General features: G+C 41.5%; 1 protein-coding gene across 2 annotated transcripts; it reads right to left on the minus strand.

Moving 5' to 3' along the window:
- Positions 1–460: 460 nt before the first annotated feature.
- On the minus strand, positions 461–25,794 carry scinlb (scinderin like b). 2 transcript variants are annotated; one of them, XM_044133035.1, is made up of 17 exons: positions 25,662–25,794; positions 22,886–23,073; positions 14,754–14,908; positions 11,648–11,809; positions 8,479–8,628; positions 8,026–8,115; positions 7,746–7,878; positions 6,740–6,828; positions 6,438–6,653; positions 5,201–5,334; positions 5,029–5,119; positions 3,609–3,779; positions 3,359–3,533; positions 2,120–2,235; positions 1,902–1,979; positions 1,706–1,766; positions 461–1,126 (listed from the first exon to the last, which is right to left on the minus strand). In XM_044133035.1, the coding sequence occupies exons 2-17, from the start codon at positions 23,064–23,066 to the stop codon at positions 966–968; spliced, it is 2,163 nt and encodes a 720-aa protein (XP_043988970.1). In that variant the 5' UTR covers positions 23,067–23,073; positions 25,662–25,794; the 3' UTR covers positions 461–965. The 2 variants fall into 2 exon arrangements, with proteins under 2 accessions (XP_043988970.1, XP_043988971.1); XM_044133036.1 differs by lacking the exons at positions 11,648–11,809; positions 14,754–14,908; positions 22,886–23,073; positions 25,662–25,794 and adding an exon at positions 9,272–9,344.
- Between the last annotated feature and the right edge of the window lie 1,503 nt (positions 25,795–27,297).

Here is a 27,297-nt window from a genome sequence, read left to right on the forward strand (position 1 = left end):
TGTTTTATAATTTCATGTTCTTTTCTGTTTGAGTGGCTAAAATGTGGGCTCTTGAAGCACTGACTCCAGTCCATGCCTTGTGAAACTCCACCAAATGCCTGAATTGTCTTTGCTTCACAGTCAAATCAACACTGAAGTTAGTTCTGCTTTGTGTACACGTTTGTCTGCCACACTTTTACCTTCCACTCAGTTTTCTACTCATTTATACTCATTGGATTCAGCTCACTGTGAACTACCAGTTGTTTTAGGATAAACATTTTTTTCTGTAGATTATACTCTTTGAGGTGCAGTAAGTGAGCTCAACCAGTCACTTACAATATCAAGGCAAGTTGTTTGTAAAATATATTCTACATTTCAGCAACTAGACTATTCAAATTGGTTTACATGATGAAAATATGACATATGTGTTGCATTATAACATACCAGTAATAAAAAAGTAATTAAAATGTTCACAGACCCAAAGGTTCCAACGACAAAGTTTTATTTAAAAGCCATTCGCAAGAACGTTTCAGGATCGTTTAAAATGGGAACGAACACACTTAGCGTTTACAAATGTTACACGGTGGGTCCTAAAATTCACAAGCAGGAAATTCAACAATTCAATGCAGGATGTAACTGGAGTGTGTTCTGTACAACCTTTTCATACTAAACATGACAAACAGATATGGGGGTGTCGACTGACACTGGCAAGACACAGAAACAGAGGGGATGTGCTATTTTTGTTTTTTTCATCTTGTTTTAAGTTTTACCTGAGGTTCTTGGTTGGTATTATAACCAATAATTGGTATTATAATCTCTTGGTATATAAAGGCAACAAGCTCTGACTGTAAGCTGAGAGGACTTGATAACTGTGGTAACATTATTATTGGCACTTAGGTATTTGAATAAAGCAGGAATTGATCTGAAAAATGGAGAGCTGAAAAGTAAGGAAACGGAGTGCAAAGGACAAGGCTGGAGTTCTGTGTTTAGAAACGGGCCCGGATCCTGTCCAGTGGATCATTGTCCCACATCTTGGCATCCCAAGCCTGGAACCAGCCAGTGAATGTGGGAGGCTCCGCCCCCTGCTTGATGGTGGTGATGGGCAGTCCTTTTCGACCAGACGGATCCGAGTCCACGTAATCCTTGGCTGAGAGGTGAAAAGAGAAAAGAAACAGAATTTTATAGCTACTATTCTGCAGACACTAGACGTTTAAAATTAAGTTTTCAGCTCAGTGTTAATCAATTGAGTTTATTTATACAGCGCGCATGTCATCTCAAGGTTCAGCTCTAAACTTCAAGTGCCAAGACAAATCGAACACAGCATGAATATCCATTCTGTCCACGGAATGTCTTGGAAGTTAGCAAGAGGAACTAAAATGTGACACTAGGGAGAATCTGGGTTTCCCTCCTGGATCTGGTTCTAACATAAGACGGATGTAAAATAAGTAGAATCAGCACATCTTACAGAAACCTTTTCTAAGAAAAACCAAAAACCTGAAAACCACTGTACTTAAGTTTCCAGCAATTTTAAAAGAATCGTCTATATTTGTCACAGATCTTAGACCTGAAATTTAGCTTTGTGCTTTAGGGAGCCTAAATGACCGAAACATTATACATTTATTATCTTTTTTAACTTTTCGTTTAAGAACCAGCCCAGCTGTTCATTCAGAGCACCTAACAGAAGAGAATCCCCTCTGTGTTTGTTTACAGGTGTAATGTAACCAACCTATTTTGGGAGCCCCGTTTCTTTCCTCTGCATTCGCCTCGTTGCCAACCCAAAGGAAGAGCTGCGGGGAGCAAAGAGACACAATCAGAAAAAAGCTCAATCAGGTAGCCTACAAATCAAAACCATGACTCTGCACAGTCTGTGAAGCTTTACGTGCTAAAATTACATTTCAGGAGTGAAAAAACTCTGATCTTACCTGATCCCAGGCATCCAGGATCATGACATCATCAGTGGCCAGGTCTGACTGTGTGAAGTCTCCTGGCACTTCTTCCACCTGAGCAGCAGTGCAAATGGAAACTCAGTTTGACAGCATGCAGGTTTTACTAATGCATTATAGCTCAAAAATAAAATGTATTAAACTAATATACATTTGGCATCTCTGGATAAAAATAAAGGAAGTTGTTTCCCACTTACAATAAGTCTTCCAGTTTTGTTGGAGCAGCCAAACAGACGAGGAGGTCTGTCTGTGCTCTGCAGGGCCTTTGACGTCTGGTACTCCTTTTTGCCACCCAAAGCAGACCAGAAATCAGCTGGAAAGGAAGAGAAAACAACAGCCGTCAAATGAAAGTAGTTTGCTCCGTCTGGGTAACCGACGATCTGCTTGCTTGAAGGTATGTAGTTTTTCTTTATGCTAGTTCAATGAGTTCAAGTCCTCAGGTAGTGAGACGCTTTAAAAAGGACTAGATTGACCAGAGCTTTCTCATATGGCACATTGACTAACACAGCGCCCCCCTCCCCACGCTCACCTGTTGCTGTACTGCTGGTCAGGTGTCTAGCACTGACCAGTCCTTCTTTCACTCCTGGCCCCATGCCTCAATTCCCAACATAATAAAACTCAAAATAAAATCATGTTGTCTTTTGGTTTGGTTGTTCCACACCAAGACTGTACCTGGCTCCCATCTCAGTACCCACTGAAAAACCAGTTAGGTTTAGGCATTCAAGACCTGGTGGTATTCATGACAGGAAATGAGTCACAGCCTTCTTGCTCTGGAGACTAGATGAATCATCTGCATCTAGTCAAATTAAAACCAGACCTGAAGCATATGTGCAATTAATTATTCTTGCTATTTCTTTGTTTTTCTGTCTTTTATTATTTTATACAATGTATTGTATTGTGTATTGTGATTATGTTTACATCGATTGGGTAGTAAATACTGAAGACTCTATTTAAAAAAAAATAAAAATTTAATTATTGTTGAACAGCCAAGTGACTAGTGTTTTCTCCCAAATTTTGCTGTCAAAATTTTGTGGACTAGTGTACAGTGGCCACCAGGAGGAGTATGGAGTAAAGTAATTAGCCCACAGCTGAGATAAACTGCTTGTGTGAGCAAAAATAAACCAAGGTCATTTCAGTTCGAAAGTCTAGTAAACAGATTAAGTAACAACAATCAAAAAAAATATATATATATCTATATTTAGTTTTATAAACAAATAATATAATTCCAGTTAGTTATTTTCCCCCAGTAAGCGCCGTGTTTATTTCAGTTTATGAAAATATTATCTCAATTTCAGTTTTTTGTAATTTCATTAGTTTTAATTAACTATAATAACTTTGAATGCCAGTTGTCCATCAAAGGAACCAGAGCTGGTCAGCTGGTAAGAATCTATCAATCGTCCACATCTTTATCCGCCTGCGTTGACTTTGAGACCCACCTGGCTCCTTGCCCTCTGATACATTGCTGGGACTGCCACCCAAAAAGCCCACAATATGCTTGGCTGCATTCATCTCCTCCTCACTGGCTCCTACACCTCGCCACACAAACAGGCCTTTCGGGTATTTCAGCACAAACACGTCGTTGGTGTTCAGGTTGGAAGCAGAGGCCTCGACCTGAAAGGGGAGGTAAAGAAAACTTAGAACCTGTGCTACACCCCATAAATCATCATCCCCTGCACACCAACTCACCTCCACGGCCCGTGTGGAACCAGATGAGCTCTGGCGGATGTGAAAGAGACGAGTGGCGGCGGCCTGTGACTGCCCGTCTTTACGAGATGTTCCGCCACTGAAGATGATCATGGGTTTGCCCTGGAAGATGCTCATCAGGTGGGGAGGCTCTTGACCCTGAGTCACTCTCACCTGTGGAAAAGTGGAACTAAGTTATTTATTTAATCCAAAGGAGAGGGCAGCAGCTTCTCCAGTAACTGCAAGTGGGTCAGAGTTGCAGTAATTGCAGTTCCGCATATTGGAAATGTTCTTCAGGTGATAAAGGCTGACTTTATAACTGTCTTTATGTGACTTTGAATGTTAAAGCCTGAGTTCATCACTACTCTCATTACATACATTGGTAACTAATTGCATTATTTCTTATAATCCGAGCGGAGAAATAAGAGGGGCACTAAGATGGAACCTTGGGGTACCCCTCATATGATTCCTGTCTGATGAAAAGTCACGTACCGGTACAAAGAAGTCCCTGTTCTTTAGGTAAAACTCAAACCAGTCGGAGTCTGGATCAGTAGTATGTCATGGTACCAATAGAACCATGATATACCGTGCTAGGTTTCCCTACAGTTCATATTTGCATGTATGCAGATGTCAATGAACACTTTGACAAAGGTAGTCATTTTTCTTCTCATGCCTGTAATTCACTGTTCATTCACTTGTTGCCATGGTTGTTAAATGATTACCCATTACAAGAAGCTAACAAAACATAAAAACTCAGTAGAGTGGGTTTATTTTAGCATAACTTTAAAACTTGTTATCACTAAGGAATAAAATTCTGATACAGTTGGTGTTCTTTTAAAAGGCTATTGTGAAATTATAGTCTGTTAAAAATTTAAGTCACACTGCCCTCTGCTGGACATCTGCAGTAGTTGTTTTGTTTGCGTTATCAAATGAAATAACATTGAACGGATTTTTAGATTAGCATGGCACAATAGTTCAATTTTATGTGATCCTTATCAAGTTACAGCTATTTTTCAACTTTTTACCTAAAGTTGGGTGAATACATTAAAAACAAAGCAAATGTAATATTTTTAGTCCTCTGAAGGTTTTAATGCTTCATTAAATTTAATGATTATGTGTTGTTAATTTTTTTTTTTGAATACTGAAATTCAGTATTCAAAGAAAAAAATTATTTAATCACATTTTTCAATAGCAAAAAAGAGAATCTTTTGTTTTTTAATTTGTATCTGTCAAGGGACTTGCAGATGCAACTTAGCTTAGTCTGGTAGAGTGCGTGAAACTGTGACATTTTTCTTTGAGCTGTACACTGCCCCTTAGTAAATGTCCTTCGTTATTATGATCTATGACTTTCTGAACTAGCTTTTGCCAGTTTGCTCTGTTTGCCTGCATAACCAAGAGATGTCAGTGTGTGTCGTGTTCCAACCTGAACTGGGGATCCTCCCATTGAATCATCCAGCTTCACTGTGAGGAACGCTGAAGCCGCCAGTTCGTCCTGCGTGCATTTCAGCCCCTGCCTGATGGAGGAACACACACAGTCTGAGAAATTCCCCAACACATCTCCAGCATTTCTAACTGTCTGTGTTCCGGTTCCTCACCAGGTGTAAATTATGTGTTGCTCCCTGCTCCCCTGTCTGTAGCTGTAGAGGATGAGGTAACAGTCTCCGCCGTAGAAGTGGCCGTGAGTAGCAGGATCCACGAGGACCTTATCCCCGCCTTCCACTCGCCAGATCTGAACACCAGAGAATGTTTTTTTTTCCCCATCAAGGATATCATAGTTAACGAGAATGAACAGAATAACGAAAACTGAAATTGAGGAAACACTATCGTTAACGGAAATAAATAAAAACAATGATCAATGGGGAAAAACTAACTGAAACTATGTTGGGCATTTATAAAACTAAATAAAACATACAGAAATGATTGAAATAATAGCCTTTGGTTTTGTGTTTAATAATTTATATCAAACTGAGGTGAAACTGATATTTTTTCCCCACACAGGCAGTTTATGTGAGCTGTCGGCAGAACTTACACTAGTGTACAAAATGACGACAGCAAAAGAGAGAAAACACAAGTCAGTTGGTTGTTTAACTGTAAATAAAGACATTTTGTGAAAATGGAATCTTCTGTTCAGTATTCATTACCCAGTTGATGTATACATAATCATAATAAAAATACTTTGACCTTTCTGAATTCTGCACCTTATAATTAACCAAAATAAGAAAAACTAAAACTACTCCTACTTAAAAAAAACTAAGCTAAATCTTAACAATATTTACATTGCAAGAACACAAACCTACTTACAAGTAAGGTTAATATAGTTAACTTTCAAGTATTTTTTCTTTAGATTCTAGAATTCTGTATATATTTTAGAACATTTGAAATAAAACAGAACTAACTTACAAGTAGTTAAAGGACTAGTTCCATAGGCAGATTATTTAACTTAAACAAAACACATTTTTTCCCATGTCGTAAGTGAAATAATTTTTCATCAATATTAAGGAATTATTGACTTAAAACAAGCTGGGACATGTTGTTAAAAAGTTACTTGTAAATTAGTTTTGTCTTATTCCACATGTAGTAAGATATTTTCACCAGAAGCTCAACCAAAAATACTTGGTAAGATTTTGTGTTTTTGCAGTGTAACTAATAATAACTAACAAAACCAAGAAAACACACTCTTAAAACTAGTTAAACTGACTTTGACAAACAAAAAGTAACAGCAAAATTAAACTAAACTATGCTGAAAAACCAAAAACTATCATAACCCTGTTTTTCACACAGGCTGGCGACCCGACTCTCTGTGCCAGGTTGCTTTTAGAAACACACTCCTACCTGGATCTTGCCTTTGCCGTCGTCCACCATGCCGTGCTGGGCAGCCATGGATGTGTTTGTGTGCAAGGTGGAGGCATCAAAAGGCACTTGTTCCACTTTGGCGATGCGACCGATAGTGTAGGCCTTACTGGGTCCTGTTGTCTCATCCTTGTCCCTCCAGTCGCTGAAGAACTGCTTGAACAAGGTTGTTTCTGCTCCGGCAGGAAGGACTTGAATCTGCAGGTGTAACTTGACTGTCAGCTTTAGCTTAGCAACACTTTGTGGGACTTTTTTTTGACTGGTTAGGCATGCAGGGACCTTACCTGTGTTTTACTGCTGTAACCCTTGTCTTTGATGAACTGCTGTCCTGCAGACATAGCGGCTTTACGCTCAGAAGCATTGGCCTTTGGACCTGTTAGAGTTAAAAGGAGAAGGCCATCAGTTTATACTGTGGTGCAATTCTAATTTAATTAAATGCTTCATAAAAAAAATTTAAAAAACGGCAGCAAGAAATAGTAAAATGTAGTTTTCGTTCATGTATGGGTTTCCACTCATCGGTGTCATAATCATATTATTTTGGACTTTTAATATCACTTTAAGTTGTGCTCTAGAATTGTAGCAGCTTTGTTATGTTAGCTGTGATTTATTCTTTTCATAAACTTTCGTTCATATTTTTTATTTTTCTGGTTGAGGTGTTGCATGCTTGCACAACTGTCCCCTCTGGTTTTAGATACAGTGCAGCTGGCAGGACTTTTGTTCTTAATTATTACTTCTGGACAGTTGTTATGACGTACAACGGTGGCAGCAAGATTTTGCTTTTCGCAACATGGCCAGCTGATTAGTATCCCCCACACTCAAATGTGTGAATTTTAGTTTAACAAATTTATTAATAGTATTTAATAAACAGTTACAATTATTAATACACAGTGAAATGACTTAATTATGTTAAGTCATTTAGACCTTGTTTGTATAACTATTTTTGTCTTTAGCAGGACAAATGTCTCATTGCTCAGGGACCACAGCTGAAAAAATTGCCATTTGCCTAATTTTGGAGCATTTACAGGAATGTCAATTAATGTGCATTGTCCCTGCAAAGTAAATTAAATTAAAATTAAACTAAATTTGCTATGTTCATCTTTCTGATTGACTGTCAGTCAAACTTATCAAGCAGCTTTGCTCCTCAAGCTAATGCAGCGAGCTTGAAGATCAAAGACACAATAGTCCAACATTAATGAGGTGTTTTGGCCAATGATGGATGGATTAAAACCCATCAGTGTCACTTTAAGAATTTTTCTGCTACATCCTCAAGATATGAACACTTTTCAGTACCCTTCCAAACAAAGATGTTCCTGTCCACCCCATTGTCCAGGATGTAGCACTCCTCAGGGGACAACATGGCCTGTTTGAAGGGACTGGACGGAGCCACAGCCGTCACCTTCATGGAGCCAGAAGCATCTGAGATCTGAAGAGCAACAAAACACAGCCACATTAGCGTGCATTGAATATGCAAACATGAAATCTGTGGTTTGTAGACTGTAGTAGAGTAAAATAGCTTTGTTTTAGGAGGTCCCATGCAGTTATTAGACTTTACAGATGGTTTAATATTTACCATGTAGAGGGCGCCCTTCTTCCTGTTGGAGGTGTCCACCCTGTCGTCATCTGGAGTGCTGGGAGCAATGGTGGGTTTGGATCCTAGAGCCTGAACAAACAAGCTGAAAAGTCAGTCACTGATTTGGTCTCCATAAGGAAATCAGCAGAATGGCAGCAGTTTGATTGTTTGATGTGAGGTCCCTCTAACTTCAGCCAGGTCAAAACTAAACTTAAGAAAAAGGATCAATCTCAAACTTCCCCCATGTCCTCGGGTTCATTATTCCTCTGTGATGTAAAGGAAGTGTTTACAATGTCACCGTGGCACAGAACTGGAGCATCTTTGTGTCTGCCCATTCCCACTCCGACCAACATTAATTCCAAAGAACGATCCTGTTTGAGGCTCACGCTCGATGTGGTTCATCGGGAAAAATGGGGTAAAAAAAAAAAAAAGAGGAATGTGAGAATGCTTCACCTCTATGATGTCAGAAGGCTCGCCTCCCTCCTCCACCATGTGCACTTTGGCTCGGCCGTTTCTCTCATTGTCTCTGATGTCGATGGCCACCTGGGAGGCCTTGAGCCGCTCGAAACGGTTACACTCACTGCCGCACCACTGATACACATCCTGCAGGACGGGGAGAAAAAGAGAGGAAAAGGATGTTTGAACCCTCAACTGTCTGGAAGGACAAGAAGACAGGAGGATCACCTGCAGCACCATTTATGACTCTAGGAGTCAAAAGACCTTCTGCGTGTAGAGTACCAGGCCGTCACCCTCCGTCTGATTTTTCACTAATTCAAAATTATATAATCCAATCAAATTTTATTTGTATATCACATTTCAGCAACGAAGCAGTTCAAAGTGCATCATAAGAACACAAAAATCAACAATTGAAACATTACATTATATTTATCCCCTTTAGTGGAAAGTTTTAAGCTTACACTGAAAAAAATTAACTTACAGGGTTATCACATTAACAAAAGAATATCATGTACTTTTAACTAAATGATAACGGGATATCACTTGTGTTCACGCGAGATTATGGGAAATCACGGGATATCACAGGAGACCACGCAAGACAATCGTTTTTTGTCTCAACTTGAATAAAATGTATTCAAGTTGAGATAATATGATTCAATTTAGTCAGATTTATCTCCCTCCGAAGAAGGTCTAGCGCAGAGCTTCTCAATTCCAGTCCTCAGGCCCTCCTGCTCTGCATGTTTTAGATTTGCCCCTATTTCAGAGCAGCTGATCCAAATGATTGAATTACCTGTTCAGGCATCAAGTACTGCAGAAGCCTGTTAATCACTCATAGATTCAGTCCAGGTATGTGGCAGCAGGGAAACACCGAAAACATGCAAGGCAGGGGGGCCTGAGGACCGGAATTGAGAAGCTCTGGTCTAGTGAGATCAGAGGATCACGCGAGATTATGGAAGATTATGCAACATAACTGTTTTGCGCCTGGGAAAACTTCAAAGCGGTTTTAGTTACACATTAAACTATAGATATTTGTTTTTCTCTGCAGGGAACCATTGGCATTTAAGAACTGCACTGTAACAAATGGCTGTAAAAACTACAGCATGAAAATACAGTTCTGTTGGACCTTTTCTAATTGTTGAGTATTCTTTCTACCCTTTCACCCAGTCCTGTCTTAAAACACTTAATGTGATGTAACTTTAAAAAAAAGTCTTTGAATTAATGCAATTAAATTATGGAAAGGATTTCCAAATGATTAAATAACTTTCTTTCAGCATGAGGCATGTTTGTTGAGCTAACTTAATTCTCATGAGTTGGATCAACTTAATAAGTGCTGTGAAGGTATCACTGTAACATAAGTTGGTTTCCTGGGTGTGCTGTGGTGGTGCAGGGGTTTAGCACACTGCACGTTTGGAGGGCCACTAGTGCCGCAAAAACTCTTCAGAGAAAGAAATGGAAAACAAAAAGTTGGTTTCAACTAAATTTGCATTAATCTTAGTAAAGTAAATTATTTGGTCCAAAACATTACAAATTAGTTGGGCTGGCTCTTTTAAATTACATCGGGTCCAACTATAGTAAATGAGCTGAATCAACCTTAATAAATTAAGTTGACCTAACACATTTGTTTTAAATAGGAGTAACAAAATTCCATGGTGCTAAAATAAAGCAAAGTAATCAGGTGGAAATCTTTTCCATGATTTTTTTATGTTCATCCAAAGAGTTATTTTTTTCAGTGTGCCACATAATTATAAGTAAAACAATGCCTAACAATATAATGATTCTTATGTAATGCACATGCTCATAAAAAAGTCTTCTGACGCCAGTTCTCTCACCGCGTTGACAGAACTGGCGTCAGAAGACTTTCTCTATTAAATTGTTTCTACCTTGCAACCTCATGATGCGCTTGATTCCTCTAGATAAAGAAGATACGTGTGCTTCCAATCTGTTGTGTAACCAAGTAGATTGTCAAACTATGTGAATGGAGTGAAACCCTCCCTATAAAACTGTATGCTGTGTTCTTTCTCCTGACTGTGTTCAGTGAGCAGAGACTTCAAACGCTGTAAAGCCTTTGAATAAATACTGATTAAGAATGTATTCTTTCTCTGGTTCTTTGGGTTTTGAAACAGTTTTTCCTCACTCTTTGTTAAAGAAAACTTTCCACAACAGTTTGGTGTCACGAACAGGATCCAGCGAGTTGGAGAGATCGAGGGCGACCAGATGCTTTAGCCTGAGGAGTTTGACTTTCAGTCCACCTCCACGTCAAACGAGGGGAGTCTGAGGTCTCATCCCTGTGATTGACTACTGACCGGATCCATAAGAACCTTAACAGTGAGGACTGTTGCAATTGGGTTTTGTTGTTGTAGTTTGTTTGTTTGTTTGTTTGTTTGGATACTGGCTACTTTTAATCTTTTTTCACATTTAAGTAAAGAACGTAGCTATCTAGAAGGCAGATAGTGGGTGTTTTTAGTCTTTTTTCACCTCCAAGAGAGAAAGTAAAGATAGTAACTATCTAAGGGAAGATAGTGGGTGGGTTTTAGCATTTCTACACCTTTAAAGAAAGAAAGCCAGTGGAGAGACGTCACCCGAAAAAATGGGTTCCGGATCCTCAAAGACAAGTTCGGAGTGGCCTCATCATATATGACCTAAATATGACACTAGGTCATATTTATAACCCAAAGTCAGGAAAAAAAAAGGGTTCACCCTGGACAGGTCGACAGTCTGTCACAGGGCAACACAGAGACATACAGGACACACACACACTCACACCTAGGGAGAATTTAGAGAGACCAATTAACCTGACAGTCATGTTTTTGGACTGTGGGAGGAAGCCGGAGAACCTGGAGAGAACCCACCATGCACAGGGAGAACATGCAAACTCCATGCAGAAAGACTCCGGGCCGGAAATCGAACCCAGGACCTTCTTGCTGTAAGGCAACAGCTCTACCAACTGCGCCACTGAGCAGCCAACTTGGATCAGTGATAATAAAAAAATTGGCTTTTTGGCTGTTTTTTTTTTGACAAAACTATTAAACAAAAAATAACTTTAAATTTATAAACAAAAAACTACCAATAGAATTAAAATATTAGTCATAAAACCTTATACTCTGAACAAATTAAGAAGTTATCATTTATCTGGCTGGACATTCAGAAGCATCATAAGGACTCTCACCTTTCCCAGGTCGATGATGAAGCAGTCTCCCTTGTTGAAGCTGGACCAGGACATTTCCACCTCTGTTGCTCTGATGGCTCTGCGGCCCTTTACGTGCAGCAGGCGCTTCACGTTCATGTCATTAGTCACCACGTGCTTGAAGCCTGAAGCCACGCCCCCTTTCTGCAGAAGAAAGTCACAGCTGAATGTTGGAGAGCGTTCCAAAGTAATCACACGGTCCATGAAACATGTACTTTGCGGTGGAAAGAGAATTCTTTCAAGTTAAATAAAGCTTGTTTGTAGAGCAAATTTCAGCAACATGTCAGTTCAGAGAGCTTTACGCCATAAAGTAACCGTTTTGTCAAATGTCATCATCAAAATCATCATGCATCATGCATTGTTTCACTTTCAACCACAGAAAATAAAATTTCAACTTTTGAGCACACTTGATTAAAAATGATAGAATAAATAAACGATTTATTAGAACAGGAGCCACATCAACCATTCAGAGCACTTTTCACTCAGTCACACGGTTCTGATCTGTGGATGTTTGGACTTTTAGATTCAGGTATTTTCTGTTTTGATCATTTCTCTCTCATTTGCATGCAAAGGAGCTCCTGATGGGATGTGCTGGAGAGGAGCAGTGTAACTTCTTTAACAGCAGAGGTTGGTGGAAACTACAGCTGTCATTTCACGAGAACAACAACAACAAAGGGGAGCATGCAGTTCAGTGGCTGGTTCAGTGGAGCGTTCTGTAGCATGAGTCAGACCTTCAACCAGAGACGGATCATTAAATTCAGAGGAATTTGCTGTTTGGACCTCCAAATGAACACCAGATTTATGCTGTTCTACCCGCTGCGTGGTAGTTAAAAGTTTCCACGGTAACAATGCAGCCCCTGTTGTTTCCCAACAATGGAGTTGCCAGCCCTGGAAAAGCTGATGTTCTGTTGCTTCACTGTGAAAGGGCATCTGGACCAACATGTGCAGCGCAGTTTCCGACCTCCAACTAAAGTAGTAAACAAGAATTTGAGCTAATTGCATTCAGCTAAAGCCAAGCTTGTAGGCGTGGTTTGTTTCTGTGTGGGTGCGTGTGTGTGTGTGTGTGTGTGTGTGTGTGGGTGTGTGTGCTAATACCTTGTGGGGACTATTTTCCTGACATATACTACGTTGTGGAGACCAACTGCTCCTTGTGGGGACCGAAGCCTGGTCCCCACAAGGGGAAACACTGTTTTTGGGTCAGGGGTCACATTTAGGACAAAGGTGTGAACTGAGTTTTGGTTAGGGTTAGGATAACGGTAAGGGTAAGAATTAGGCTGTAGAAATGAATGGAAGTCAATGGAAAGTCCCCTCAAAGATAGCTGCGCAAACGTGTGAGTGCATGTGTGTCTAAATGAGAAACACATGGCTGGTAGAAGTAGTTTGGCTTTGTGCTTCAGATGTCCCCCTTTGAACTACCTGGTTGGTGAGTTAAAGCCAATCAAAATCAGACACACCCCGAGGCTGAAGTGGCTCTCAGCTGTACGTGTTGCGTGTTCTCTGAACTTCTAATCATAACCTCCTCTGTGCCAAAGTTCAGAAGACGTAGCAATCATTAAACAGGGTAATTATGTGTAGGTCAACTGATCATACCTTCTTCTTCTTCTTCATTCCATTAGTCATTCTGACTCTCGCAGTGTGTGTGAATTTAATTTAATTTAATTAATTTAAATTAATTTAAACTGGTAAAACTTTAACTAGAAGCAGTAAAAAGGTCAAAACAAAGAGACTTACTTCATCATTCAGTCGTCAACTCAGTGCTGAGGTTTTGATTTATTTATCGAACATAAAGTTTTGTGACTGATGATCTGCATGATGCTGGGATGATGGGACGTGAACTGAATGCTATCATCAGCGTAGAGACATGCATAAAGCTAAAAATGTTCCATTCTTTTAGTAGATAATTGTTAATTAGCAATAAATCACCTGAAGTGACATAAGTGTTGCTTCGTGATGTGTGTGTTACATTGAAACATGCATTACAATGTGTGATAAAAATAAAAAAATAACTGCCACTTGCCAGCTTCCCTGTAGACAAGTTTTTTTTTTTACATCATTTTCCATCCACTTTATTTAGTATTACTACTTCATAACGTGATACGTGACAGACTTAAGCGATCAAATACAGTGACGCTTGTGGCTACAACATAAGAAAATCAAGAAAGTCTAAGAGGAATGAACATTCTAGCAAATGATCCCAAAGAGTTATAAAATGTACAATTTTAAAATCATTTATTTGAATTTATTTGTATGTTATTTCTATCTTTGTTCTAGAGTTTAAAATATGTTTATTTTTTTACATAAAGTGTAAAATATAAAAAACATTTAATGTTTATTTGAGTGTTATTAGTTTGTGTTCTAGTGAATGCTGGTTCTTCATATTGTTTCCATGATGAGGGAATCATGATCATGCCTGCTGATAGTGAAATACTTCTCTAAAACTTGGTTCATGGTTGAAAACCACTGATTTGTTCCCTCTATTTTCGGTAAGGTTGATGGTCCTTCTATTTATCTCTGAAATACTCAACTTCAAAGGGACTTCCCTAATTTTTTTAACAGTTTCCTGGAACAGTTTCAATAGTTATAAGATGAAAATGCAGTATTAGATCTCCTAAGTTCTTTTCTTAACAAAAGATGGCAGAGATTTTGCCTCTGCTGGACATTTGTAAGACACAGGAATTGTAATGATTACTGGAGCGCAAATGAACCCTAAGTGACGTTTTCAACATTAATTCCAAATGTGAAGACATGCATACATAGAAAAATAGTTAAAACAACTATTTAAGGTAAATATACAGGATTATGAAATTATTTTAATAAAGGGTACATCTCAACATATTTGATTTTCACTCAACTGTTTCAGGATTTTACTTTATTCCGCGACAGGAAATGTTCCACCTTTTTGATAAAGGATGTGTGTAAAAAGGTAAGCAATGAAGAAAGTTATTGATTATATTTGATTAACAGCTGAAAGGATCAAAAACAAAAGAAAGGTGAAAACTATGTTGAAAAGAACACGAACATGTTTTATATTATCGGGTTAAAATACATATAAACCAGATAATGTGCCCTGTCAGAGAGCAGAGCTCACCTGGTACTTGATTCCTGACTTAAAGTATCCCAGGAAGGTGTTGGACTCGAAGTTCTGCACCTCCCTGTACTGGACCGGCCCACCCCCAAGGTAGTCGTCCAGCTGCGTGGCAAAGATGGCCGCCGCTCCACTCTCATCCTGCGAGCACTCGTCGCCTGCAGAGGACAGACAGCAGCTCTCTGTGTTTCACTGCGTTTGCAGAAGGACTGAGCTTCCTTCAGGGCAAACGGCTGCCCTCAGGTTAGTTCAGTAACATTAACCAAACACACATAACCCAAATGACACATTGCTTTATTCCACCTTACCAGACTTTATTTGTATTTCTGTGGTTTAAAGACATTTTCCTGCTGCATGACACACAGCGGTTTCTGTTTTTGAGTCCTTGTTCTTGTTTTGCAGCTGAAGCATTCAGGAAACAACTGACTCTAGGTTTAAGTTCAGAATAGTCAGAGAAGTTAAACCTGACTGGCTGCACTTTAAAGACATTTTGCTGCTGCATGACCAGTGATGTCATAGTTACTTTGAAAAAGTAACTTTAATGGGACTACTGATTACTCCTTGAAAAAGTAACTTAGTTATATTACTGACTACTTGATTTGGAAAGTAACTAAGTTACATTAAAAGTCACTTTTTAGTTACTTTCAGCAGCTGTTAACAACAACACTCCGCCTCCTGTGAAAATCACATTGAGTTTTGCCGATATTTAATTGTCAGCTATTTTATAATGGTAACATCAACAATGTGTCTCCACTGATAAGGTTGAACTGAAGAGGAGATTGTAGAAAAAAAAGTTTAAAAAAATAAAAAACGTGAGTAATTTGTGTGGTCCACTGTTGTCTGGAAAACTCTAAGAAGGATTTTAAACCCGCCACTCATTAAATTTGCAAGCGACTTTAAAAAAATGAAGCCCAAAGCCGCTTATAATAATCGGACTTGGCGACAGAAACTCAAAATAGTTCCAGTTTTTCCACCAACAAAATGCGCATCTCCCTCCATTGTTTACATTTATGTTGCATAGAGACGTCGGTCACTCAACAAGATGCGTAGAGGAAATACGATTAAATTACAACAGAAGATAGTAACGCAGTAACGCAAAAATTATTTTGATAAGTAACTGTAGTCTGACTACTGGATTTGAAATAGCAACACGTTAGATTACTCGTTACTGAAAAAAGTGGTCAGACGTCAGTAACAAATTAACACATTACTGACATCACTGTGCATGACACACAGCCGTTTCTGTTTTTGAGTCCTTGTTCTTGTTTTGCAGCTGAAGCATTCAAGGAACAACTGACTCTTGTCATATTGGGGTCTATATTTCTAGCCCACATGCAGAACACGACTCAGGAGAGCAATAAAAGATATGAATGAGTTTATTTGAACAGCTCTAGAGAATGAAGCGGAAATGGCGGGTCTTGTCCAGGGGGGGAAGGGCTCTCGGAGTATCAGCACGCTACGAAGGAACGGCAAGATGATGGTGAGTTCACAGGGTGTGGGAAATCGAATTGCTGGCGAAGAATTGGAACAATCTTACTTGTGAGCAGGCGTTTCTTGTATTAGGAGGGTAACTGCAGGGTTCGGGGTCCTAGTTTCTTGTGGTCCTGGGGGGAACTGCGCTTAGCCACCGAAATCCAGACGGTAGCGAAGGAAGGCGTCGGGGGCAGGCGGTAGATTCAGGCCGAACGGAAACAGGGAAGCGGGTCGACTGCCAGTGGAGGGATCCAGGAGGGACTTGCGATCAACAGAGGAGGTAGCCGGGAGAGTCCAGAACTTCTCAGGGCAAACAACCTGGAAGCAGGAAACAACGAAGAGAATCACTACTAATTCGGTCAACGAGAAGAAATAGAGACTAGCTCTAGAGGCTCAGAGGTACCGTGGATGGCTAACACTCAGGCATCAGAGTGGTGGTAGTCAGCTCCTCTTGTACACCTTGCCTGACGAGTAGATTGATCTCAGGTGTGCAGGATGACGACACACCACTCCAGAGAGAGGTGAGTTTGGTGCTATATGGTGTCAAGATGGTGAGTAGCAGAACCTAGACTCTCAAGGAAAACAAGGAACCCCGGAACACAACAGTACCCCCCCCTCAACGGTCGCCACCTGGCGGCCGAGACGAGCAAGATGGGAGCGACGAGTGATAATCTGTAATGAGGGAAGGATCTAAAATAAAAGATCCCGGGACCCAGGAGCGATCCTCCGGACCGTAGCCCTCCCAATCGACGAGGTACTGCCAACCACGACCTCGCCGACGGGAGTCCACGATCCGGCGGACGGAGTAGGCCGGATGACCATCAATTTCTCGGGGGGGAGGAGGGGGCTCGGAAGGAGGGCAGAGCGTGCTGGTCTGGACGGGCTTTATCTGAGAAACGTGGAAAGTAGGGTGAACTCGGAGGGAGGCTGGCAGACGAAGGCGAATAGCAGAGGGATTAATAATGGCTTCGACCTCGAAGGGACCAATAAAACGGGGAGACAATTTCTTGGAAATGGCTTTCAAAGGAATATCTCGGGACGATAACCACACCTTCTGGCCGGGAGTGTAGGTGGGAGCTGGAACCCTTTTACGATCTGCCTGTCGTTTGTTTTGTTCGGCTGTGCTGTTAAGGTTGTGAATTGTGGTTCTCCAAATGTTCTGGCAACGACGGATATGGTGGCGGACTGAGGTTACAGAGATGTCTTCCTCTTCGGACGAAAGTAACGGGGGTTGATAACCTAGGGAGGCTTCAAAGGGACAAACCAGTTGCTGCAGAGATGTGGCTGTTATGTGCGTATTCAATTATGGAGATACTGGCTCCAATCTGACGGATTGGAGGAAGTGAAGCAGCGGAGAGTAGTTTCTAAATCCTGATTACGTCTCTCAGTTTGGCCATTAGTCTGTGGATGAAAACCAGAGGTGAGAGAAACCTTAGCATGAAGTGCAGTACAGAAATTTTTCCACACCTGGGAAATGAATTGTGGTCCACGGTCCGATAAGATCTCCAGTGGTATGCCATGCAAGCGAAAACGTGTTTAATAAGTAACTGGGCAGTTTGAAATGCTGTGGGTAGTTTACGGAGGGAACAAAGTGGCAGGCCTTAGAAAAACGATCTACAATGGTTAAGATGGTGGTCATGCCTTTAGAAGGTGGCAATCCTGTGACAAAGTCTATGGAAATATGAGACCATGGGCGTTTGGGGATGGGTAGCGGCTGTAGGAGACCAGATGGAGGTTGGTGAGATGCCTTATTACGTGAGCAGATGGTGCAGGCTAAGACATACTCATTTACATCTTTATGGATTGAAGACCACCAGAATTTACGGTTTACAAGTGCAATAGTACGGCTGATACCTGGGTGGCCCGAGAACTTGGAGGCGTGAACCCACTGTAAGAAACGGGCTCGGACAGAGGTGGGCACATATATCTTATTAGGTGGGCATGAGTCGGGAGTGGGTTCAGAAAGTTGGGCTTGTCTAATAATATCTTCAATCTCCCAGGTAACTGCTGCAACGGTACAGCTGGGGGGTAGGATAGTGGCTGGAATCTTTTCAGAATCCCCAGGTGAGTGTAGTCGAGAAAGAGCATCCGGCTTGATGTTGCGTGACCCTGGACGGTAGGAAATGGAGAGGTTAAATCTGGAGAAAAATAGTGACCAACGAGATTGACGGGGGTTAAGCCTCTTAGCTGATTGCAGGTATGAGAGGTTTTTATGATCGGTCCAGACCAGCACCGGATGCTCCGCTCCCTCTAGCCAATGCCGCCACTCCTCCAGAGCCAACTTGATGGCCAACAGCTCCCGATCCCCTACATCATAGTTACGTTCAGGAGGGGATAACCTGCGGGAAAAGAAAGCACAGGGATGAGTTTTGTTGTCTTGGGAAGAGATCTGGGAAAGCACGGCTCCAACTCCTGTGTCTGAGGCATCAACCTCAACAATGAACTGTTTGGAAGGGTCTGGCTGAATGAGTATGGGTGCATTAGCAAAAAGGTTCTTGAGTTGAACAAAGGCAGCTTCTGCCTCTGGGGTCCAACTGAAGGGAATCTTGGTAGAGGTGAGTGCAGTTAGCGGTAGGGCGGTTTGACTGTAATTACGAATGAATCGACGGTAGAAGTTGGCAAAACCCAGGAAGCGCTGGAGCTGTTTACGGGTTTGGGGGGTCGGCCATTCCAATACCGCTCGAATCTTTTCTTCTGTGGGTCTTACCTGTCCGCCCCCAAGTATGAATCCAAGAAATGACACTGATGATTGGTGAAACTCACATTTCTCAGCTTTGACATACAATTTGTTCTCCAAAAGACGTTGTAGGACCTGGCGAACATGATGCTTGTGTTCCTCTAGAGTCTTGGAGTAAATCAAAATATCATCCAGGTAAACAAATACAAACACATTTAGAAAATCCTCAACACGTGGTTTAGGGCCTGGAGAAGGCTGGTGCATTAGACAATCCAAACGGCATCACCAGGTATTCAAAGTGACCTATTGGTGTCTTAAATGCAGTCTTCCACTCATCTCCCTTTCTAATACGGAGTAAATGGTAAGCATTTCTCAAGTCAAGTTTTGAAAAAACTGTTGCGCCATGAACAGGTTCAAAGGCAGAGGATAACAGAGGCAGGGGGTACTTATTCTTAACGGTTATGTTATTTAACCCTCTGTAATCGATGCAGGGTCTTAGTGAACCATCCTTTTTACCAACAAAAAAAAATCCTGCTCCCAGAGGAGAGGAGGATGGGCGAATTATGCCGGCGGCTAGAGATTCCTTAATATATTTCTCCATAGTTTCTCTCTCTGGTCGAGAAATGTTATAAAGACGGCTTGTGGGTAGAGGCGCACCAGGCAGGAGATCTATGGCACAATCGTATGGTCGATGTGGAGGTAATGAAAGAGCCTTGGACTTACTGAATACTGGAGCTAGATCATGATATTCCGGTGGGATGATCGATAGGTCGGGTGGATCTGCCTCCTGCGGTTCTGCCGATGGCGGACCTGGGGGAACGGCCGAGTGGAGACAAGACAAATGACAGGAGGTGGACCAGGATTCGACAAGTCTATCAGCCCAGTTGATGTGGGGATTATGTTCCTGGAGCCATTTAAAACCGAGGATGATGGGAGAGTTGGCCATGGGAAAAACAAAAAAAGAGGTGAGTTCACTATGATTTCCAGAAATGATTAGGTGTAATGGTCTGGTCTGATGAGTTATTTGGGGTAAAGTGTTTCCATCAATGGCAGTGACTCGAAGAGGGATTGAGAGTGGCTCGGTTTCAATAGACATTTGTTGAACTAACATACTATCTATCAGATTTTGCTCACAACCTGAGTCAACCAGAGCGGACAATGAGAATGACTGATTTTTACAGATCAAGGTGGCAGGTAGTGACAGGCGAGGAGAATCTTTTCTCTGTAGGTGGTCCGCCAGCTCCCTCACTTCTACTGGCGGACCCGGGAGTTTAACGGACTGGACATTGGGGAAATGTCCTGGGAGCCACAATACAGACAGAGACGAGAGGAGATTCGTCTCTGACGCTCCTCAGGAGAGAGATGTGTCCGACCCACCTGCATGGGTTCAGGGTCCTGAGAAGCCTGTGGTGGAGCAATCGCTGGCATGCCTCCCTGAAACAGAACTGGTGGGTCTCTGTCTCCTCGCCCTATTACGGGACCGGATCCTATTATCAAGTCGGATAGTTAGGCTGATTAGTTCTTCCAAAGTCTCTGGTTCATCTAGGACAGCCAGTTCATCTTTTAAACCTTCGTTAAGAGCGTTGAAATAACGCTCTTCAATGCAACTGCATTCCAATTAGTTGCTGCTTATTCTGAAGTCTATAGCAAAATCTGCTACTGTGCGTTGGCCCTGTTTAATCCCCATGAGCTGGCGCGAGTTGAAAGACTTATCAGCGTCTTGATTGAAAACCTGTCGAACTCTTTCAAAAACTCATCAAACGAGCAGTTATAATTTGAGGGTGAAATCGGGCCTGGGCCCAATCTAAGGCCCGCCCGGATAACAAGGACAAAACATAAGCGATTTTAGAACCATCTTGAAGGAAACTCTGAGGGAGTGATTGAAAATTATAGAACATTGCATCAAAAAACCTTTACATTGACTCTGGTCTCCAGAAAATCTCTCAGGCAGTGGTGGTCGAACCTCGGAAAACGTGGGCTGGACCGGAGCCGGAACTGGAGCTGGGTCTGACGGAGCCTCCTGAGACACGGAAGGTTTGAGATAATTAACAATTTCAGCTAACTGCTTGTTAGTCTCGGCTTGTCGGGCGCTAAGTTCTCTTAATGCTGCTTCGTGTGATTGGAGCAGGTTGTGCTGCTCGGATAACGTTCTCCTGATCGCGTCTGCTGGACTTGTTTCTGTTGGCCTGAGTGTTCTGTCATATTGGGGTCTATATTTCTAGCCCACATGCAGAACACGACTCAGGAGAGCAATAAAGATATGAATGAGTTTATTTGAACAGCTCTAGAGAATGAAGCGGAAATGGCGGTCTTGTCCAGGGGAAGGGCTCTCGGAGTATCAGCACGCTACGAAGGAACGGCAAGATGATGGTGAGTTCACAGGGTGTGGGAAATCGAATTGCTGGCGAAGAATTGGAACAATCTTACTTGTGAGCAGGCGTTTCTTGTATTAGGAGGGTAACTGCAGGGTTCGGGGTCCTAGTTTCTTGTGGTCCTGGGGGGAACTGCGCTTAGCCACCGAAATCCAGACGGTAGCGAAGGAAGGCGTCGGGGGGGGCAGACGGGTAGATTCAGGCCGAACGGAAACAGGGAAGCGGGTCGACTGCCAGTGGAGGGATCCAGGAGGGACTTGCGATCAACAGAGGAGGTAGCCGGGAGAGTCCAGAACTTCTCAGGGCAAACAACCTGGAAGCAGGAAACAACGAAGAGAATCACTACTAATTCGGTCAACGAGAAGAAATAGAGACTAGCTCTAGAGGCTCAGAGGTACCGTGGATGGCTAACACTCAGGCATCAGAGTGGTGGTAGTCAGCTCCTCTTGTACACCTTGCCTGACGAGTAGATTGATCTCAGGTGTGCAGGATGACGACACACCACTCCAGAGAGGGGTGAGTTTGGTGCTATCTGGTGGCGAGATGGTGAGTAGCAGAACCTAGACTCTCAAGGAAAACAAGGAACCCCGGAACACAACAACTCTAGGTTTAAGTTCAGAATAGTCAGAGAAGTTAAACCTGACTGGCTGCGCTGAGGTGTGGGGCAGAAAATGAAAACCACAGAGAAGAGAAAATGCTAATGGAATTTTACAAGCAGCTCTGACTTTCAGGGTAGAATTTTTCAGCTTGGCATACAAAAGAGGATGTTTTGAATTCTCTTCTGGACACAAAAGAGGATTTAAAAGTTCATCTTACTATTTCAAATAGCAAGATGAGCTTGCTATTTCATCTTATTTTGTGTTGCATGCATGCACAATAATTGCATCAGCTTTGGAGGAAGTAAAATTTAGAATTATCATAACGAGACATTAAAAAGCACTGTAATACATAAACTGTGATAGACGGATGCAAAGTTGTGCATTGGTCTAAAGTAAAAGTAAGAAAAAGGACCCATGGTGTTGAATGTCTTTTAAGTGTGGTGTGCATTTGTATTCAATCCCCCAGGGTCAGTCCTCTGCAGAACTATATTTTGCTGCAGCTGCAAATGTTGAAGTTTCTGTCTATTATTCTTTGGAAATTTCAGATATGGTCACCATCCCAAAATATTGGCCTATGTCATTTTTGTACAAAAAAAACTTCTGGAGAAAGATGACTTGGGCCATTAATTTAAGAAGGTGATGTCATGGCACCAAATCCCAAATGGATTCAGGTCTGGACTTTGACTGGGCCACTCTGACACCTTTATGCAAGCCTTTCCATTGAAGCTCTGGCTGAATGTTTAGGATCATTGTCCTGTTTGTCTTTTCTTCCGCTTTTAATTACTCCTAATAAAACACTTAGAAGTGTTTAGAAGACAGATTTTGAAAATGTTTGAAGGGCTATGAATAATTTCGTTAGTCAATGTCAAGAAATAAACCCAGTGCATTTGAAAATGAATAGTGAAATCATAAAATCTACAGTCAGGGCAGACTTGGAATACGTTTTGTCCTGCAGGAGATCTCTCAGCCGTCTTGGGGTTTTATGTGTGTTTTATGTGTGTGTTGCAGTCTCACCCAGCCACATGTGTATGTTGTATGACGGTGCTGAGGTGGTGAAGAGCAGCAGGTAGGCGTCCCCCGTGTAGAAGCTGCCATGCAGCCCTTTGGGGACGGGCTTGAGGTCCATGTTCTCGATGCGCCACACCTGCAGCCCCGGACCCTTCCCCGCATTTTCAAACTCCTTGTGGGAAACCATGATGGCTCTGAGGGGAGAGATGGGAAAACATCTAAAGTTCAAGCTGATTTAGCCTGGAAAGAATTTGCAGAACATAGATGTTTGTGAACCTAAAGGCAGGATAGGTGGTAAAGAGTCAGAAAACACACAGCCAGCATTAGCACACATTGACAAGTACGTTCTATTTTAGCGTCGGCATCATGACGCGTTTCCTGAGCAGAGCTCATAAACAGAGGATGTTGTGAAGAACAGATATAGCAGAACCTGCTGTGGTTATCAGTTATTAACTTGTGATCTATTGTCTTATTTGAATATTTGGTGCTTTTATAAAACTAGATAAGTCAGTTCTGAAAAACCTCACTTATCCCCACTGCTGCCTTAACGCCTATAGATGCACCAAGAGTGTTAGCCAATGAGCAACGTTGGTCATTTTAGAAAAAAAGAAATAATATTTGATTTAACTTTAAATGTTTTTCTCCCGTGTCTCTCGTCGTCTTTGTCTCTCCATGCCAGATGTGGCGTGAGCAGGATGATGCACGACTCAGACACACCCTGGTTATCCACTGATTCCATCAAGTCAACTGTGCAAGAGGAGGAATAACTCATTTCTCACTCCTGTTTGGCAAAATAAATCTGCACTGACACTTCCTGGCAACCAGATCCACCACACTTAGATCCCAAGACAGGTCACAAAAAAAAAAAAAAAAGAAAAAAACCCATGGAATTAGATAAAGTTTTGATAAAGTTTAATTATAAACAAAAATGGACCATTTTGTTCATTTCACTGAATTTTTTAAGTCATCTTATATTATGTGTATATATGTACTATTGAATTAAATAAACACCTGAAAGTGTAAAAAGTAACTCTTCCTGTTTTGATTCCGGGCCGTAAGCTATAACTCTGATAAATCCACATCTATAAAGCTATCGACAGATATGTTATCAGTATCTGTGCTCAAACAAACAGGCTATTCACCTTGTAGCCATGGTGATGAGACTGACCGACCTTTTAAAGTCACATCCGTTTTTAAGCAGCTCTTAGGATTACCATCAGACTGAATGGGCCCCGGTAGAATTTAATTTGTGGGGCCCACAGATCAATGAACATTTAAGACAACAATGAGTCAAGAATACATTTCTTGAGTAGGCTAGTTCATCCTGTCAGATATTATTTATTATAAGTAGAGTGTTGCAGAAACTGAACGTGTTAAAGTGAAAATAGTCCATTACGCGTTGAGATTGCTTTGCAAACAAAGTGGGTATGAAACATAAACCCCAAGTACAAATAAGAAAATATTAATTCACAGAAGAAGAATTAGAATAAAATAGACTTATTTAAAAAATAAACCATCAAATTATACCATTTCAAATGTTGCATTCACATGTAGACCATGTCAGTTCTTAATTTAACATTTTAAATTTCAATGAATAAATCTTTTTAATTATTTTACATCTCCATTTTGAAAAAACATAGAATGCTGAGCTATTTCCTGTGTCATTCAGGAGCTCACGGACGCCCGCCGGTGGCCTGGAGGCCTCCTGTAGCGGTTTAGTTGCCAGTACGTCTGGGACTCTTAATAAATAAATTCTGAAAAGTGAATGTCGGCACTCAGTTTTCAGAGATTATATCGACTGCCTTTTCCGTGATTACACAAGAGCCAGATTACACGTCTGCGGGATTACAGCTGCTGAGAGCCTGACTCAGTCTATTTCAGCATGCAGGGCTGCTGATCAGAAAACCACACATGTCATAATAAACCTTAAAGACTGTTATTACAGGGGTGTTCTCAGCTAAGTGTCAGCTCATCCAGCTCAGGTTTCAAAGAGGAAAGCGGACTTCCTGTAAGAGCTCCTCTGATCGATCAGCGCAGTCATCCCGCTGTCTCCACTGCAGCGGACTAATGCACTTTAATAACAGTGACTGCAGTAACACTGAGGGGGCATGGAGCTAAAAGCACGCATGAAATTTACTCATTCATTCTTAATCTCAGACTTAATTCATTATTTTTAATATGAAATATGCATTAAAAATGAAAACAGACGCCAACTTCCACTGCATTTTTTTCTTGTCTTTCCTTTATTTTTTTTTCGAGTATCATATAAGATTCAAGAACTTTGCACACTTTAACCGTATTTTTCACTCTATTTGATTTACTGCGGATATTACCAATCATAAAGACAACACCGAGATATGCACCAATAACTGACCCCAACCTCTACACCCTCCTTCTGCTCTCACACTGCGATCGTCCCAGCAATCCCAGACCCCCCACCCTGACCCTCCACCCCGACCCTCCACCCCAAAACACACACATACACACACGCACACACACACGCACACAGAGAGAGAGAGAGAGAGAGAGAGAGAGAGAGACAGACAGACAGACAGACAGACAGACAGACAGACAGACAGACAGACAGAGAGAGACAGAGACAGAGAGAAAGAGACATCTGGAAAATCTGGCAGTAATCCTGTGAGTCCCGCACAAGCAAAGAGCCCAAAGGAAGCAGGAGATGATCAGAAAAAGTGAGGACTCTGGAAGTAATCATCAGAATCATTCTGCAACAAAAACTGAACCGAATGTTCAGAACCCAAAGCAAAGTGTGTGCACTCACAGTTTTTTCGGATGAATCACACAAGCAGAGGCAGACAGAGGAGCAGAAGAGCCGCTGGAGGTTGGAGATGGAGTGAGGCGTTTGAGGACGATTTCTGTGTTTTACTGTGAAGTTTTAAAAAAGAGAGAGACAGGGGGAGGAGGTAGAGGAGGAGGAGGAAGAGGAAGGCTGTGGACCCGTGTCAGAGGAGGGAGGCGCATTGATTGGTCCGCAGCAGCAGGAGTCGATGTAGTCCTGTCACTGCGCTGTTCTGAAACTACTTAAGCTTTTAAATATCAGTCAACATTATGGCCACCGAAAGGGGAGGAAGAAAACAAAAAACTTTCACCCCGAGTTAATATCTCTATTCTGTCATTCTGCGTGAAAAGTATAAAATAGAAAATCATTATCATTTGGTCAGAGTTCCCTGTTTAGTTTTACATCATGTTGTAATGTTATTCCCTCTTCAAAAACATTCATGGAGTGTTGCTTTGATTCTTTCAAATTTCTTGAGAAATGCTTTAATCACTATGGTAACTATTCAGTTGTGCAAAACGCCTGGGTGGACCTAGCTCCGCCTACGAGATGCAGCTCCTCCTCAGAGCTGCAGTTTCCAAGAGTCCTTCTGGTAAAGCAGCCCTGGCCCACAACTCTGCCTCTCAGCTCCTTCAGACTAGCCAGCAGCAATTAGCAAACACCTGGTGGAAGTGTGCATCAAATGAGCTCATTATAGGAGCTACTTCTCATAGTAACGTTAGTAAACATTTTGTTAAAGGGTTAAGGGTTGAAGGTTTAAAGAGACAGAGGCCCAATTTGTAGTTGTTAATCTTGGACATATTTTCTATTTAATTTAATTATGCTTTTAGATTTGAATTTCCCTCCAGTAAGACAATAAAGTTTATTTTTATTCTATTCTAGACTAAAGCAGACACACAAATTAAGCTTTTCAGATTTTCATTTGGAAACTATTTTAAAAACCATGCATCATTTTGCTTTCACTTTAAAATGACACACTGCTTCGCTTTGGTCTATCATGTAAAATCCCAACACCAATATTTGTGTTTCCATTGTGAAAAAATGTGGAAACAGAACTTCCTCCTAGAAGACCTCAACTAGCTGGAGCTGGTTCTAACGTTCTGGGTAATTAATTCAGATTCCCTGAAGTAAGTTAGGTGTGCGTGTGTTTGACTCAACTTTCCCAGAATCGCAACATATAGAAGTGGAAAAAAAAATAACGAATAGAAAGTGTTTCAGTCGGAGTTCCTGTTATGTTAATGCAACAGATCAGGACTGCCAGAGGCTCCATAGGAATAAAAACCTACTGAAAATCTAAATACATGACACCACTAATCTATTTTATTTCCCTTTTCGATTGAAAAAGTATGTTTTGAATAGAAGCATCATTTCCCTGTACAAAAAAAAAGCAGTAAACACCCACCCCAGTCCAGGAGGAAAAAAACTAAAATGCTGCTTTTAGCGCGTCATAAACAGAAACAATAGTTTACAGACGCTTTATTTTGCTAAGGAGCAGGTCAGAACCTGCTGAGCAAAGGTGTGTGTGTACTCATCACTCAGTTTAATCCCTCAGGCTGGAACAGGTCTACTCACGTTACATGTTTACTCACGTCAGACGCAACATTAATACAGTTGGCTGAAA

This window comes from Gambusia affinis, linkage group LG12 (assembly GCF_019740435.1).
Source record: "Gambusia affinis linkage group LG12, SWU_Gaff_1.0, whole genome shotgun sequence".
Classification (NCBI taxonomy): Eukaryota; Metazoa; Chordata; class Actinopteri; order Cyprinodontiformes; family Poeciliidae; genus Gambusia; species Gambusia affinis.

Coding starts and splice junctions, on each gene's coding strand:
- scinlb (XM_044133035.1), bottom strand. CDS start 23,066: ATGGTTTCCCACAAGGAGTTTGAAAATGCGGGGAAGGGTCCGGGGCTG. Junction 8,629..11,647: donor TCATCATCGACCTGGGAAAG/GTGAGAGTCCTT, acceptor CCCGTCCTGCAG/GATGTGTATCAGTGGTGCGG. Junction 3,534..3,608: donor GTTCCACACGGGCCGTGGAG/GTGAGTTGGTGT, acceptor CTCCCCTTTCAG/GTCGAGGCCTCTGCTTCCAA.